This window comes from Babylonia areolata, chromosome 21 (assembly GCF_041734735.1).
Source record: "Babylonia areolata isolate BAREFJ2019XMU chromosome 21, ASM4173473v1, whole genome shotgun sequence".
Lineage (NCBI taxonomy): Eukaryota > Metazoa > Mollusca > Gastropoda > Neogastropoda > Buccinidae > Babylonia > Babylonia areolata.
In genome coordinates this window covers 25,145,275-25,160,274 of record NC_134896.1, presented here as the reverse complement: position 1 = coordinate 25,160,274, position 15,000 = coordinate 25,145,275, and the positions used below count along the sequence as shown (strand labels likewise).

At 42.9% G+C, this 15,000-nt stretch overlaps 1 protein-coding gene across 2 annotated transcripts in view; it reads left to right on the top strand.

The window, feature by feature from the left end:
• The first annotated feature begins 1,152 nt into the window (after positions 1-1,152).
• The window catches only part of LOC143296437 (uncharacterized), an 86,653-nt gene continuing 72,805 nt past the window's right edge, over positions 1,153-15,000 (top strand). Inside the window, exons 1-2 of one of the 2 annotated variants that reach the window (XM_076608366.1) lie at positions 1,153-1,347; positions 2,383-3,740. In XM_076608366.1, coding sequence (XP_076464481.1) covers positions 2,875-3,740 — 866 coding nt within the window. In that variant the 5' untranslated portion in view covers positions 1,153-1,347; positions 2,383-2,874. Of the gene's footprint in view, positions 1,660-2,382; positions 3,741-15,000 lie in introns of both variants that reach the window. The other variant, XM_076608367.1, reaches the window with a different exon arrangement.

Sequence of the window (15,000 nt, the reverse complement as noted above, 5' to 3'; positions counted from 1 at the left end):
TGTGTGTGTGTGTGTGTGTGTGTGTAATCAGAAACGCGCGCGCATGCACACAGAAAAACAACAACAACAACGACAACAACAACAACACCCACACACACACACACACACACACACACACACACACACACACACACACACACGAACTTAGGAATATTGTGAAATGTGTCAAAAGAGTTATCATGATCAAGTCTAAATAGATGTGACGCCTATTTTCCTTGACTCTGGAGAAACACCATAGTTTGTCATGCAAAGCAATGGCGTAATTAAGAGTTATGGTTCATTTGTTAGCTCTTTCTTAACGGAGAATGGATACATGGTAGGAAGTAAGTATCTGTCTGGAACGTACTTCAGCTCAACGTTTTGACACCTAAAGAGAAGAACTTTCAATGTGTGAGTATTTGATGCAAAGGTCATTCGCATAATACGGTTTTAACATTGAATGCATATGCATTAATTAACAGAACTGTTCACTGATAAAACAGACAAATCAAAATCAGCCTTACTTTCTTGTACATTTCGAGGGCAGCGGGAAAGAAGGAAAACCGCGAAACGAGAGTTGTCGCTCTCACATCATTCTTCGACTTAGAACCTAGATTATTATTATTGTTGTTGACGCTCCGGTGCTTTTTATAGTAACATTATGTAGCAGTTTCTGAAATAGTTACGCACCCATCTATCGCACCTTGTTTCTCAAATCAAACACAATATCCAAAAAAAGAAAACCTGTCAGTGGTTTAAAACGACAACAGGCAGAAGACAGCGCCACGTGTGTGGCAACAACCGCCACCATGACGAGTCGCCCAGTCCTTCACAACTATTGACACATTCACAGCAGCGGCCACACACGCCACAACTCCAACCCCCAAAGCCCGAGGGGGCGGGAGGGAAGGGGAGGAGGGGAGGGGGGAGGCGGGCCTTGCGCTTTCTGACGAAGCTCGGGGAGGCGGGGCAGCCAAGCACGCGCTGCCAGAGTGACACCAGGAGGGGGAGGAGGGGGAGGGCGGGAGGCGAGGTGGTGGGGAGGACAGCCGACCAATAGAAAGGAGGACAGGGAAACATGGCGGATGGTGGAAGTGTGTGATGCGAGCAAAACGAGTTGTCAGGGCAGGAGGAGCTGGAGTCGGAAAGGAAGCGAGGATCACTGTCAGGCTGGGTACCTCCTCCTCCCCACCCCGCCTCTTCATCATCATCATCTTCTTCTTCTTCTTCTCCTGCAGCAGCAGCACCCTCTTGGTGGTTGTGTGTGGGTCCAGCGCCTGACCAGAGAAAACCAGTCGTCTGGCCAGATTTCAAAGGAGCTTTCCTTCCTACCTGTTGCCTTCAGAAACCCTCGTCACACATTCTTTGGTGAATTTTTCCGACGTCTGTTATTCATCTTGTTTTCATGTCTTGAAGTCTGCTGGGTTTTGGCCTTTCATGCAGTTAACAGTTGGACAACTCGGTTGTGTGTGTATGTCAAAACGTTAACAACCCAGTCTTGCGACAACACTGAATTTCTCGCAACAGATATATATCTTGCCAGTTCCAGTAGTTAGTGGAATCCTTTGAGTGCTTTGTGGTGGGTCGAAGTTGACATGTGGAATCGCAGACATCTTCGGTGAAGCGTATTTCATGATCTAACGATTTTTGTGATTGTGCCCCAGACTGGTGGAGGTTCATGTAGGTATTCGGTATCGTTTGAAGTAGTTGGAACTGTGCATGGCAAAAAAACCCAAAAAAACCTAAAAAAGCAAAACAAAAAACAAAAAAACCAACAACAACAACAACAACAACAAAAAACAAACAAACAAAAAAACCAACAAAACACACACATATTACGGAAGGGGTATAGTTGTTTTGAAATAGTGTTAACGTCATATAGAAAGTCGTTAGTTTATGCTGTTTTTGTTATTGTTGTTGCTTTGTTTATTTGTTGTTGTTTTTGTTGTCACACGGCATCGTGACAAGGTAGGAAAACCCGTTGGTCAACAGAACCTGGGGTGCAGATTCAGTTGACTGACTTTCTCCATTTATATTATGTGATGTTCTCGAAACAACACAGTGATAACGAACAACTAACCACATTGTCGAAACATACTGAAACATGTGTCAGTAATGACATGAATTAGGCCCACTGTTACTTATAACCTGTGATCCATTTTGAATTAGAAAGCATTGTCAGCCTTGCTTGCCCTCTTATGAGACCATAGATACATTAGTTTCAGAAACGTTGGTTTAAAGGTTAGAGTGTAACTGAAACATAAAATGTATTTATGGACAATCGTTTGTTCGATTTTCCATTATTTTTAGTTTTCTTTTGAGCAATTATTATTTGATTTGTCAATGATTTAGTTTGCAAACATAGTGACGAACTAACTAACCTGAATGTGTGTCTATTTCCAGATGACAAGCTGAAGAAAATATTGAGAACATTCAGATGACAACCAGAGGCCAAGTAATCAGTATATAAGAAAAGGAAAAATAAGGCGAGCTGAAACGGTGTCAAAGCAACTGTACAGTCATCTTGAAGTGTAGCCGTGCCTGAGACACAGAGAGACATAGAGACTGCTCAGAGAAAGACACCCGTTGACATGCCGCGCAGTGAAGACGTGTTTATTTAAAAAATCTAACATCCAGACTGTTACCAGGATAGATAATCACGAAGGAGTCACATATCCTTCTTATTTTCAAAATTCAAACGTCTAGACAAAAGAGAGAGAACTGCGAAAAAGTCAGACACTTGGGTGTGTGGGTTTTTTTTCGGTATATTTCGAAGGAAGTTCTGTATTTACTTTTCTTTTCTTTTCTTTTTTTACCAACTTTCCGGACTGATCCTTTATTTTCTCACCCACCAATACCTCAACAAGTGCCTTCGGAGAAGGTTCCATCAGCTGAATGATGGCTTGCCTGACCCCACCCTCCCGACACGGGCTGCCCCCCAGCTGTGACAACGAAACTCTCTCCCTTCCTGACGACGTGCTCAACACGGAGCTGCTGCATGACAAAAGCCACCTCAGCGTCAGCAACTCTTCCAGCTCCTTCACCAAGTCCCCCGGATCTCCTCCCAACGGCCTCCCCACCAGCAACAACACCGGCAGCAATAACAGCAACAATAACAACACCACCAAGAACAACAACAACAACACTCTCAACAACACCTCCCACGCCACAAACTCTCCAGGAAACTCGGAGCTGCTGTCCGGCAAGAACCTGAGCTTCTCCCCGGAGCAGGTGGCCTGCGTGTGCGAGGCCCTACAGCAGAAGGGGGACATCGAGCGCCTGGCCCGGTTCCTCTGGTCCCTGCCCCCTAGCGAGCTGCTCCGTGGGTCCGAGGCCGTCCTCAAAGCCCGAGCCACCGTGGCCTTCCATAAAGGGAACTACCGAGAGCTGTACGCCATCCTAGAGAGCCACACCTTCGACGAGGCCAACCACCCGGCGCTGCAGCAGCTGTGGTACAAGGCCCACTACCTGGAGGCCCAGAAGATCCGCGGCAGGGCCCTGGGCGCCGTGGACAAGTACCGGCTCCGGCGCAAGTACCCGCTGCCCAAGACGATCTGGGACGGCGAGGAGACCATCTACTGCTTCAAGGAGAAGTCCCGGCAGGCGCTGAAGGAGTGCTACAAGCAGAACCGCTACCCCACGCCGGACGAGAAGCGGGGGCTGGCCAAGAAGACGGGGCTGACCCTCACCCAGGTCAGCAACTGGTTCAAGAACCGCCGGCAGCGGGACAGGACTCCGCACCAGATGCCTCACCATATACAGTGAGTAGTACCGGGTCAGGCCTGCGACAGAGTGGTGTGCTTGGGTGATGGTGTGATGGCTGGGTTCGTGTGTGTGTGTGTGTGTGTGTGTGTGTGTGTGTGTGTGTGTGTGTGTGTGTGTGTGATTGGTGAGGATGCTGCGTCTGGGTTGTTGTTGTTGTTGTTGATGATGATGTTGTTGTTGTTGTTGGTGGTGGTGGTGTTTTTTTGTTGTTGTTGTTTTTTGTTTTTTTGTTGTTGTTGTTTTTTTGTTGTTGTTTTTTTTTTTTTGTGTGTGTGCGTGTGTGTGTGTGTGTGTTGGTTGTTGTTGTTGGGGGGAGGGGTGTGTGTGTTTGTGTGTGTTGGTGTTGAGGTGTTGGTTTGTTTATGGTGGTTGTAATGGTCGTGGTGGTTGAAGTGGTTGTGGCATTGGGTGGTCGGGATTATGAAAATCGCTTCTTTTTTTATGGAATCTGTCTTTGTCCTGTTGTCATTTGTTATTGTTGCTATTGTTGTCGTTGCAAATTATGGGGACATGCCCTTCTTCTTCTTCTCGTGCTTCTTCCTTTTCTTCTTTATATATATATATATATATATATATATATATATATATATATATATATACATATATATATATAATATATATATATATATATATATATATATATATATCTTTGTTTTTCAGTTCCTTTTCTCCTCTCCGTCCGATTCTCTCCTTTTCCTTTGGGTTTTATTTATTTGATTCATCTACTTTTATCGCAGCCTTCATAATCTTTTTTTTTTTCATGCCCAGCTGCTCTATTTACCTCACACAATCATCAGCTCGAAGCAGTAGCACCAACAGTAGGAGCAGCAGCTTTGCAATGCAGCTGGCTGTATCTACTGATGTTTAAGATCATGATCATTATCATCTGACCCATTCCTCATCACTCGGGTTATCAGTGTGGCTTTTGTCTTTCTATTCTTTCTTTTTCTTTTCTTTTTCTCTCTCTCTTTTCTTTATTTTTCTCTCCGGGCCTTCTATGTCCCTTCTTGAGAGTCTAGATTCTGCTTAATACTTTGTTTGATACTATTGGGGGGTTTTCAAATAGTTTTTTTATGCTTGTTAATGATTATGATTATTATGATTATAGCGATGATGATGATGATGATGATTACAATTATTATTGTTATGATGAAGATGATGATGATGATGATCGTTATTATTATTATTATTATTATTATTATTATTATTATCATTATTATTATTGTTGTTGTTGTTGTTGTTGTTTATGGCTGTGCTGAAACCTCGGTCGCTGTTACTGCAGTATGATATTTTACCGTTAACGGCCGAGTTTGTCAATCATTATATTTCTTCACGATATTCTCCACACGCCGAGAGGGGTAACAGGATTAGAACACTGAATCGTTTGAGTTTGAATTACAGGTGTAGTGAAGAGTCGGGTAATCGACGACTTTTTATTTTATTTTATTTTATTTTATTTTATTTTTTGTTTTGTTTTTTGTTTGAAATTTAGGTAGGGATAATATCTATGAAAACATCTAGGATGAATTTTTTTTCCTTGTTTTGGTTTCGTTGTCATGGAGGTACTGCTGATGATGATAATAATCAAGTTAGATGTAATACCTCTTTATTTATTTATTTACTAATTTATTCAATAATAATAATAATAATAATAATACTAATAACAGTGGTGTTATTATCATAGTTGTTGTTGTTGTTGTTGTTCTTCTTCTTCTTCTTCATCTTCTTCTCATTATATATTATTACTAATAGTATTATTATAATAATCTCATTATTATTCGTATTATTATTGTTGTTGTTTTCTTGTTGTATTATTTTTCTCATTGATCTTATCCATATTTATATTTTCATTTTAGTAACACGTTCTTTGATTAAAATTTTGGGGCAAATACTCGACGCATTTGTTTGCGGTGTAGTGATATTTATCATTACGTCGAACAAATGAACAAAATTTTATACTTTTAAAACTGACTGGGATGGATTAAAAAAAACAACAACAAAAAAACAACAACAACAAACAAACAGAAAAACAAAATATATAACCATTTCGATGTTTGAAAAACCTGATTAATATACAAATAAATAAGTCACAGACCAACTGACTGACTGGCTAACAAACTAACTAACTAACCAGCTAACCAACCAACTAACTAACTAACAAACTGATGAATTTTCAAACTAACAGGCGAATGGGTGACTGAATGATAGATGAATATGTATGTGGTTGATATCAATTCAATCTTATGACCCCTACCCTCCGACTCCTTAGTCCTCTTACAACAGTGATGACATCAAACAGACAACGGTAACCACCTCCAACACAACAACTGACTATTTAGAAGTACAGGCACGCACGCGCACACACACACACACACACACACACACACACACACACTAACATACAGACAGACAGACAAATAGACAGAAAGGCACTCTCTCTCTCTCTCTCTCTCTCTCTCTCTCTCTCTCTCTCAGTAAAACACACACTAACATACACACTAACACGCAGACAGACAGACAAATAGACACACACACACACACACACACACACACACACACACACACACACACACACACACACACACACACACGTGCACACAGTCGGAATATAAAACAGCTTTCTACAGCGTATGGTCAATATCACAGCCCTTCCCCCTCCTCCCCCGTTCTCCAGATCCCTCCGCCCCCCCCACCCCCAACCCACCCCAACCCCACCCCCCTCCACCTCAAAACCAAATCAAACAGTGAACAAAAACACAGAAAACACAAACAAAACCGTAATTAACAACAGCAACAACATTATGGCTACCTCTGATTCAGTGTCAGTCAGTATCAGTATCAGTAGCTCAAGGAAGCGTCACTGCGTTCGGACAAATCCATACACGCTACACATCTGCCAAGCAGGTGCCTGACCAGCAGCGTAACCCAACGCGCTTAGTCAGGCCTTAAGAAAAAAAAAGAAAATAATAATAACAATAATGATAGTAATAAATAAAAATAAAATCAAAAGACAGTAATGATAATAAATAAGCAAATAAATGTAAAACATGCAGACACACATTCACACACACACACACACACACACACACACACACACACACACACACACCCCCAATAACAGTTTCACATATATGTAAACACAAACAAATACACATAAACGTACACGAGCCCCGACACACACACACACACACACACACACACACACACACACACACACACACACACACACAGAGAGAGAGAGAGAGAGAGAGTCGGAATTTTAAGCAGCCGCATTACAGAAAAACCACAGAACAAGGTAATAGAAAAGTGTAACTTTTCTTGCATATCACTTTCCTGTCGTTTGGGCTTTGCAACTCTTTAGTCTTCGATTTTAGCAACATTGTGTAGTTTTCATGTCTGTGTGTTTGTCTATGTATCTGTGTATTTGTATGTCCGTCTCTCTGTCTGTATGTCTGTCTGTCTCGTCTTTTTCTGCCCCCTGTGTGTGTGTGTGTGTGTGTGTGTGTGTGTGTGTGTGTGTGTGTGTGTGTGTGTGTTTAACCTGTTTGGTTGTGGGCGTGTGGATGCATGTGTGTTTGTGTATGTGTTTGTTATTGTTGTTGTTGCTGTTGCTGTAGTATGACCATTTTCTGTCTCTCTTTTTTTGTTTGTTTGTTTGTTTTTTGTCTACCTCTCGTTTTCTTTCTATTCTCCGTCTGTCTTTCTCAGCAACAATGCGAGGTGTGCAGATTTCAGTGAGCATCATTGATGCCCTGCCTAATCATTTGTCTACACCTTTCCTATTTATAAGGGCTCAAAGTCTAAAATAAATGAACCATCAGAATGTGAATTCTGCATGATTGTCCGTTTCTGTCTCTCTGTCTCTGTCTATGTCTCTCATTTGCTATGTCTGTCTGTCTAGCCATCTGCGTGTCAAACACGTTTGCAAAGAAATATTTTGCTTGTTTTGTTATTCGTGTTGTTTGTTTTGTTACAAAGGTGAGATTTGGTAATACGACAGGTTGCTCCCAAGTTTGGAATAATTCTCTTTGCATAATGTGGTGTTGTTATTGCTTATTTAGCACGTTTTGAAGATTAACAAAAATGACTTTAAAATGAAAAAAAAGGAAACTTTAAAACCAAAGCCAAAGTCAGTTTAGAATCAAATTTTCATTTCAAGATTATAAATAAGATAAGCGGCAACTGTTGTTGTTGGTTTTGTTTGTTTGTTACATCTTGTCATCTATAAAACACACAAAAAACAAAACAAATAAAACAAAACAAAAAAAAGCGCATGAAATAATATGCAATAACAGTGCGAAAATGAAATGCAGAGTTTCATTTCTGCCCACTTCATTTCACAAGCACAACGTTATGACTAATTATGTTTTCTATGGACTAAAAGAGATGCAAACAGATACATCTGATTGATGCTTCTTGTTGTTTTTCCATTTTATGAAGGATAAATGAATTAGTATAACGTTACACTTCAATACAAACAGGCTGATGGTAACAGCAGTATAACCAGACAGGGATTAATAACATGTGAAATTTGCAGATATTCTAATTGCACATTGACTGGGGTGTCTACTGCTAATTCTGATTTTTTACCACACACACACACACACACACACACACACACACACACACAAGATGAATGAGGATGATGAGGAAGATGTTACTATGGGGTCCATTTATACTTGGCACTTCTTGACAAAGCTGTGCTCTCATGGAACATGCCTGCGTCATTCAACCCGAGACATACAGACACGTGCAGTGTTAGTGAGGAAATTGGACCAACACTCCGTAAAGACACACCCGTGAAGTGAATGATTGTTGACTGTGTGGTCCCAGTCAAAGCCCTTTCAGTACACTCAGTAGGAGGAGCAGCCACAGGGCCGAAAAAAAAACCAACACAAAAAAGTGATGTGGATCGAACCTGCATCCTCCCACTCGTCACACCACGACGCTGACCACTTCGCCACGGCCGGCGGCTGGTTCCAGAAATACTTCTGTAGAAAGTGTGTGTTTTTTTGTTTTTTCCAGCTCACAGTTTCAAGGAAAAGATGGTAATTGTATGATAGTCAGTCGTGTCCGACTTGGACCATAGTTCTGATCATCTAGAAGAGGAAGCAACTGCTGTCCCAACTATCTGGGCTAGGATTGGATTATAGTGGAGAGTGTCTTGCCCCAAGTTGCACCCCCCACCTCTCTCTCTCTCTCTCTCGGCCAAGAGGGTTTTATGACAGTCTGCGTTGGAATGGTTCCCATTGGCCAACTAGCCTCCAGGCCTGCAGTGCTGCAGCACTAAGAGCTAGTGCAATCTTGCCTCTTAGTTTGAGAGTCATAGTCCTTCAGAAAAAGACTAGAAAAAGACTTAGCTGTAAATGAATTTCTATTGTGATGGAGAAACCTTTGATCATTCAGCTGTCACTTTGCTGTTGGCCCAAATGTAAGCTTCGTTAATCTGTGGTATAAGCTGATGGTGTTAACAGCTAATAATGACACGTTTTGAATCAAGGGCTGGGGAGAAAAGGCGTGGGGGGCTGGGCGGACGATGGGGTCGGTAGGAGAAATAAATGAGCAAACAAACACACAAGTAAATAAACAAGTGAATAAACCAAACAACAAACAAACAAACAAGCGAATAACCAAGGTAATTGCTAAGAAAAAATGACAGTTGGCGTCTTATTCAATACTTTGTGCTGATCAAACAGTTCAGATATAGCTATTTGTTTCCGCATTCAAACATGATTGCATATTGTTTTCATTTCTTTCTGTCTTTCTCCATGGAAAACTTAGACAATGTTAATGTTAAAAATGATGCAAAAGATTCAGCCAAAAGAAAGAAGAGGAAAGAGAAGGGATTGAACGGAAGGAACAAGGGAAGTCGGAAAAAAAACAGTATGTGAAAGAGAGGGGTAGGGTAGATGGATGCAACAGCCCAGTGGTTAAAGAGTTGCACTTTCAATCTCAGTGTCTCGGGTTCAAATCGCGGTCACGGCACCTGGTGGGTAAAGAGTGGAGATTTTTTTCCGATCTTCCATGTCAACGTATGTGCAGACCTTCTCGTGTCTGAACCTCCTTCGTGCGTACCACACATGCAGAAGATCAAATACGCACGTTAAAGATCCCGTAGTCCATGTCAGCGTTCGGTGAGTTATGAAAACAAGAACATATCCGGTATGCGCCACCCCCTTCCCCCACCCCAGGAAAACGGAGTATGGCAGTCTATATAACGAAGGTAAAAACTGTCATACACGCAAAAACTCACTCGTCTACAAAAGCATATGTACATAGGAGTCGCAGCCCACGAACGAATGAAGACCTCGTTTTATCGTTTCATCCGAATGACTGGGCGCTCAGTTTGATTTTCCAGTCAAACTTAATAATGATAATAATAATAATGATAATAATAATGATAATAATAATAATAATAATAATATTTTATATAGCGCTATACTACAAGCATAAGCAAGCTCTAAGCGCTTTACAATCCAATACCTAAAGTGAAACAAGAAAGCATATAAAAAGTAGCAGAAACATAAAACAGAATCGTTAATATTATAAAAACACAAACCATAAAACTCACAAAGTAACATACTATCAACACTACAATTGTTACACTCCAACACTCACACTAACACACACGCACAGACACACACATGATTAAACGGCTGAGATGACAGCAATTTTCACTTGAAATACATACCTGTAAAAAGGAACATAATTGTAATCTGCATGCCACAGATTTTGTAAAAATTGTAAAATCAAATTTTGGGTAGAAAAGGTAAAAGGGGTAAAAATCGGGTCATTCTCCCTTTCGAACCACACCATCCATCTACCCACCCCCATTCTCTCTACTCTCCCATCACACACACTCACATTGCCATGGGCCTGGGACAACAGCACTATCTGAGTTATGGCAAGTATCTTTTAAAGAGATAAGTTTTAAGATTTGCTTTAAAGGTAGATAGATGAGTTGTTTGTCTGAGAGCAATAGGCAGAGAATTCCAAGTTGTTGGGCCGAAGACGGAAAATGACCTCTTTCCCCAGGAGTTAAGGAAGTATCGGGGAACAGTTAGCTGGGAGGAATCAAGAGATGTCAATGTTCTGTTTGGCAAGTACGGGTTAATAAGCTCAGAAAGATATGAGGGTGTGGTATCATAATTCAGGCACTGAAACCATAGGCAGGCAACCATATATTCAATTCTGGCTTGAACAGGCAACCAATGAAGTGTGCGCAGGAGAGCAGTAGCGCTCTCTCTCTCCTCGACTTGTTAAGGACGAGTCGAGTTGCACTATTCTGTATTTTCTTGAGCTGAAAGTAAAGAACTTTACACAGGTGGTTCACATGAGTTTCCGTCGTGAGGGATGAATCGAGGTAAACACCAAGATTGCGGACAGAACTAGAAAAAGAAATTTCTATGTCAGAACAAATGATAGACGTTGTATTTATCTGCTTGAGCTTATTTTTTATTACCAGTCAACATGAGTTCTGTTTTGTCGTCATTCATTCATTTTTAGTTTGTTTTGTTTCATCCACTTTGCTACATTTTCTATACCAGTTTTAAATTTAGAAGCTAAACATGGAATTTCAGAGGGAATGGTAGAATCATGCAGTTGAGAATCGTCAGCAGACAGATGATAGTGAGGTACAGACTGTTGAATGATCAAACTTAGACGTTGTGTGTATATTGTAAAGAGTACAGGTCCCAGGACGGAACCTTATGGTACCCCATATCTAAGCACAGACGGAACAGACTGGTTTCCATTTACAAGGACAGGGTGTGTGCGACCTGATAAGTTGGAATGAAACTATTTCAGAACAGCATTATTGAGTCCGGACACAGCACACAACCTTCTGACCATAATTTCATGGTCTGTCGTGTCAAATGCGCAGAAAGGTCCAGCAGTTACAGAATGGATACCTTCCCTGCATCAGATGCTAACAACAGGTCGTTGACCACACGTAATAAGGCCGTTTCCGTGCTGTGTCCCTTTATGTGCTCTGACTGAAATGGCTCCAGGAGACTGTGCATCTCAAGGTGTTTCATAAGCCGGCCAAGCACAATACGTTCTAAAACGTTAGACAGAAATGGGAGGTTTGATACTGGTCTATAGTTTTTCAGGTTTTCGGGATCAAGCCTAGCTTTCTTCAAAAGGGGACACACCAAGGCAGGCTTGAAGGACTGTGGGACAACACCTGAGGTCAATGATATATTCATGATATTGGTTATTAGGTAGTATTTCTTCTAAACATTGGTAAAATATATAATGTGGGATAGGATCTAGAATGCATTATTTATTTGGCATCTTGAGGATGACATCTTTGACCTGTTCCTTGGTAACTGTCTGGAATGTAGTGAACTGTGTTCCATTAAAAGTATCAGATTCGCCAAAATCGGTAGGAGAAACGGAGCTGCTTCTAATCATCTCTATTTTAGTAGTGAAATAATCAATAAATTTATCAGCTAGATTTTCAGAACTAGGGAGTAAAGGGCGAGAGCGGGATTTGAACCCAGACCCTCACGGACTCTGTATTAGCAGATGAGCGTCTTAACCATTCTGCCACCTTCCCGAAACCATTACGATTGAGTGGTGTGTGAGCCAGCCGTTGGGCCTCAGTTCGTGCCTGGCTTTTCTGGTGACCAGTCCATTGCAGAATTGTCAAGACGAAGAATACTCCAGCGATAACTTTCAGAATCACCGCAGGCAACAGAACGGAGGAACATCAGGGGTGGCGGAAACGAACACATTCTCTCTCTCTCTGCCTCAGCTGTATCTCTGACTTCTCTGTTCTCTCTGTCAGTCTGTCTGTCTGTCTCTGTCTCTTTCTGTCTCTCACTCTGTTTTCTCTGTCTGTCTGTATCTGTCTCCTTCTGTCCCTGTCTCTGTGTTGCTGTCTCTGTGTCTCTGACTCCGTTTTCTCTGTCTGTCTGTCTGTCTGTCTCCTGTCTCTGTGACTCCATTTTTCTCTTGTCTGTCTGTCTGTCTGTCTCCTTCTGTCTCTGTGACTCCGTGTTCTCTGTCTGTCTGTCTGTCTCCTTCTGTCTCTGTGACTGTGTTCTCTGTCTGTCTGTCTGTCTCTGTCTCCTTCTGTCTCTGTGACTCCGTGTTCTCTGTCTGTCTGTCTGTCTCTGTCTCCTTCTGTCTCTGTGACTCCGTTTTCTCTGTCTGTCTCTCTGTCTCCTTCTGTCTCTGTGACTCCGTGTTCTCTGTCTGTCTGTCTGTCTCTGTCTCCTTCTGTCTCTGTGACTCCGTTTTCTCTGTCTGTCTCTCTGTCTCCTTCTGTCTCTGTGACTCCGTTTTTCTCTTGTCTGTCTGTCTGTCTGTCTCCTTCTGTCTCTGTGACTCTGTGTTCTCTGTCTGTCTGTCTGTCTGTCTCCTTCTGTCTCTGTGACTCCGTTTTTCTCTTGTCTGTCTGTCTGTCTCCTTCTGTCTCTGTGACTCCGTGTTCTCTGTCTGTCTGTCTGTCTGTCTCCTTCTGTCTCTGTGACTCCGTTTTCTCTGTCTCTCTGTCTCCTTCTGTCTCTGTGACTCTGTTTTCTCTGTCTGTCTGTCTGTCTGTCTCCTTCTGTCTCTGTGACTCCGTGTTCTCTGTCTGTCTCTGTCTCCTTCTGTCTCTGTGACTCCGTTTTCTCTGTCTCTCTGTCTCCTTCTGTCTCTGTGACTCCGTTTTTCTCTTGTCTGTCTGTCTGTCTGTCTCCTTCTGTCTCTGTGACTCCGTGTTCTCTGTCTGTCTGTCTGTCTGTCTCCTTCTGTCTCTGTGACTCCGTGTTCTCTGTCTGTCTCTCTGTCTCCTTCTGTCTCTGTGACTCCGTTTTCTCTGTCTGTCTGTCTGTCTGTCTCCTTCTGTCTCTGTGACTCCGTTTTCTCTGTCTGTCTGTCTGTCTCCTTCTGTCTCTGTGACTCCGTTTTCTCTGTCTGTCTGTCTGTCTGTCTCCTTCTGTCTCTGTGACTCCGTGTTCTCTGTCTGTCTGTCTGTCTGTCTCCTTCTGTCTCTGTGACTCCGTGTTCTCTGTCTGTCTGTCTGTCTCCTTCTGTCTCTGTGACTCCGTGTTCTCTGTCTGTCTCCTTCTGTCTCTGTGACTCTGTTTTCTCTGTCTGTCTGTCTGTCTCCTTCTGTCTCTGTGACTCCGTGTTCTCTGTCTGTCTCTCTCTGTCTCCGTCTGTCTCTGTGACTCCGTTTTCTCTGTCTGTCTGTCTGTCTCCTTCTGTCTCTGTGACTCCGTGTTCTCTGTCTGTCTGTCTGTCTCCTTCTGTCTCTGTGACTCCGTGTTCTCTGTCTGTCTGTCTGTCTGTCTCCTTCTGTCTCTGTGACTCCGTTTTCTCTGTCTGTCTGTCTGTCTGTCTCCTTCTGTCTCTGTGACTCCGTGTTCTCTGTCTGTCTGTCTCTGTCTCCTTCTGTCTCTGTGACTCCGTGTTCTCTGTCTGTCTCCTTCTGTCTCTGTGACTCTGTTTTCTCTGTCTGTCTGTCTGTCTGTCTCCTTCTGTCTCTGTGACTCCGTGTTCTCTGTCTGTCTCTGTCTCCTTCTGTCTCTGTGACTCCGTGTTCTCTGTCTGTCTGTCTGTCTCCTTCTGTCTCTGTGACTCCGTGTTCTCTGTCTGTCTGTCTGTCTCTGTCTCCTTCTGTCTCTGTGACTCCGTGTTCTCTGTCTGTCTGTCTGTCTGTCTCCTTCTGTCTCTATGACTCCGTGTTCTCTGTCTGTCTGTCTGTCTCCTTCTGTCTCTGTGACTCCGTGTTCTCTGTCTGTCTGTCTGTCTGTCTCCTTCTGTCTCTGTGACTCCGTGTTCTCTGTCTGTCTCTGTCTCCTTCTGTCTCTGTGACTCCGTGTTCTCTGTCTGTCTGTCTGTCTCCTTCTGTCTCTGTGACTCCGTGTTCTCTGTCTGTCTGTCTGTCTCCTTCTGTCTCTGTGACTCCGTGTTCTCTGTCTGTCTGTCTGTCTGTCTCCTTCTGTCTCTGTGACTCCGTGTTCTCTGTCTGTCTGTCTCCTTCTGTCTCTGTGACTCCGTGTTCTCTGTCTGTCTGTCTGTCTCCTTCTGTCTCTGTGACTCCGTGTTCTCTGTCTGTCTGTCTGTCTCCTTCTGTCTCTGTGACTCCGTGTTCTCTGTCTGTCTGTCTGTCTCCTTCTGTCTCTGTGACTCCGTGTTCTCTGTCTGTCTGTCTGTCTGTCTCCTTCTGTCTCTGTGACTCCGTGTTCTCTGTCTGTCTGTCTGTCTGTCTCCTTCTGTCTCTGTGACTCCGTTTTCTCTGTCTGTCTCTGTCTCCTTCTG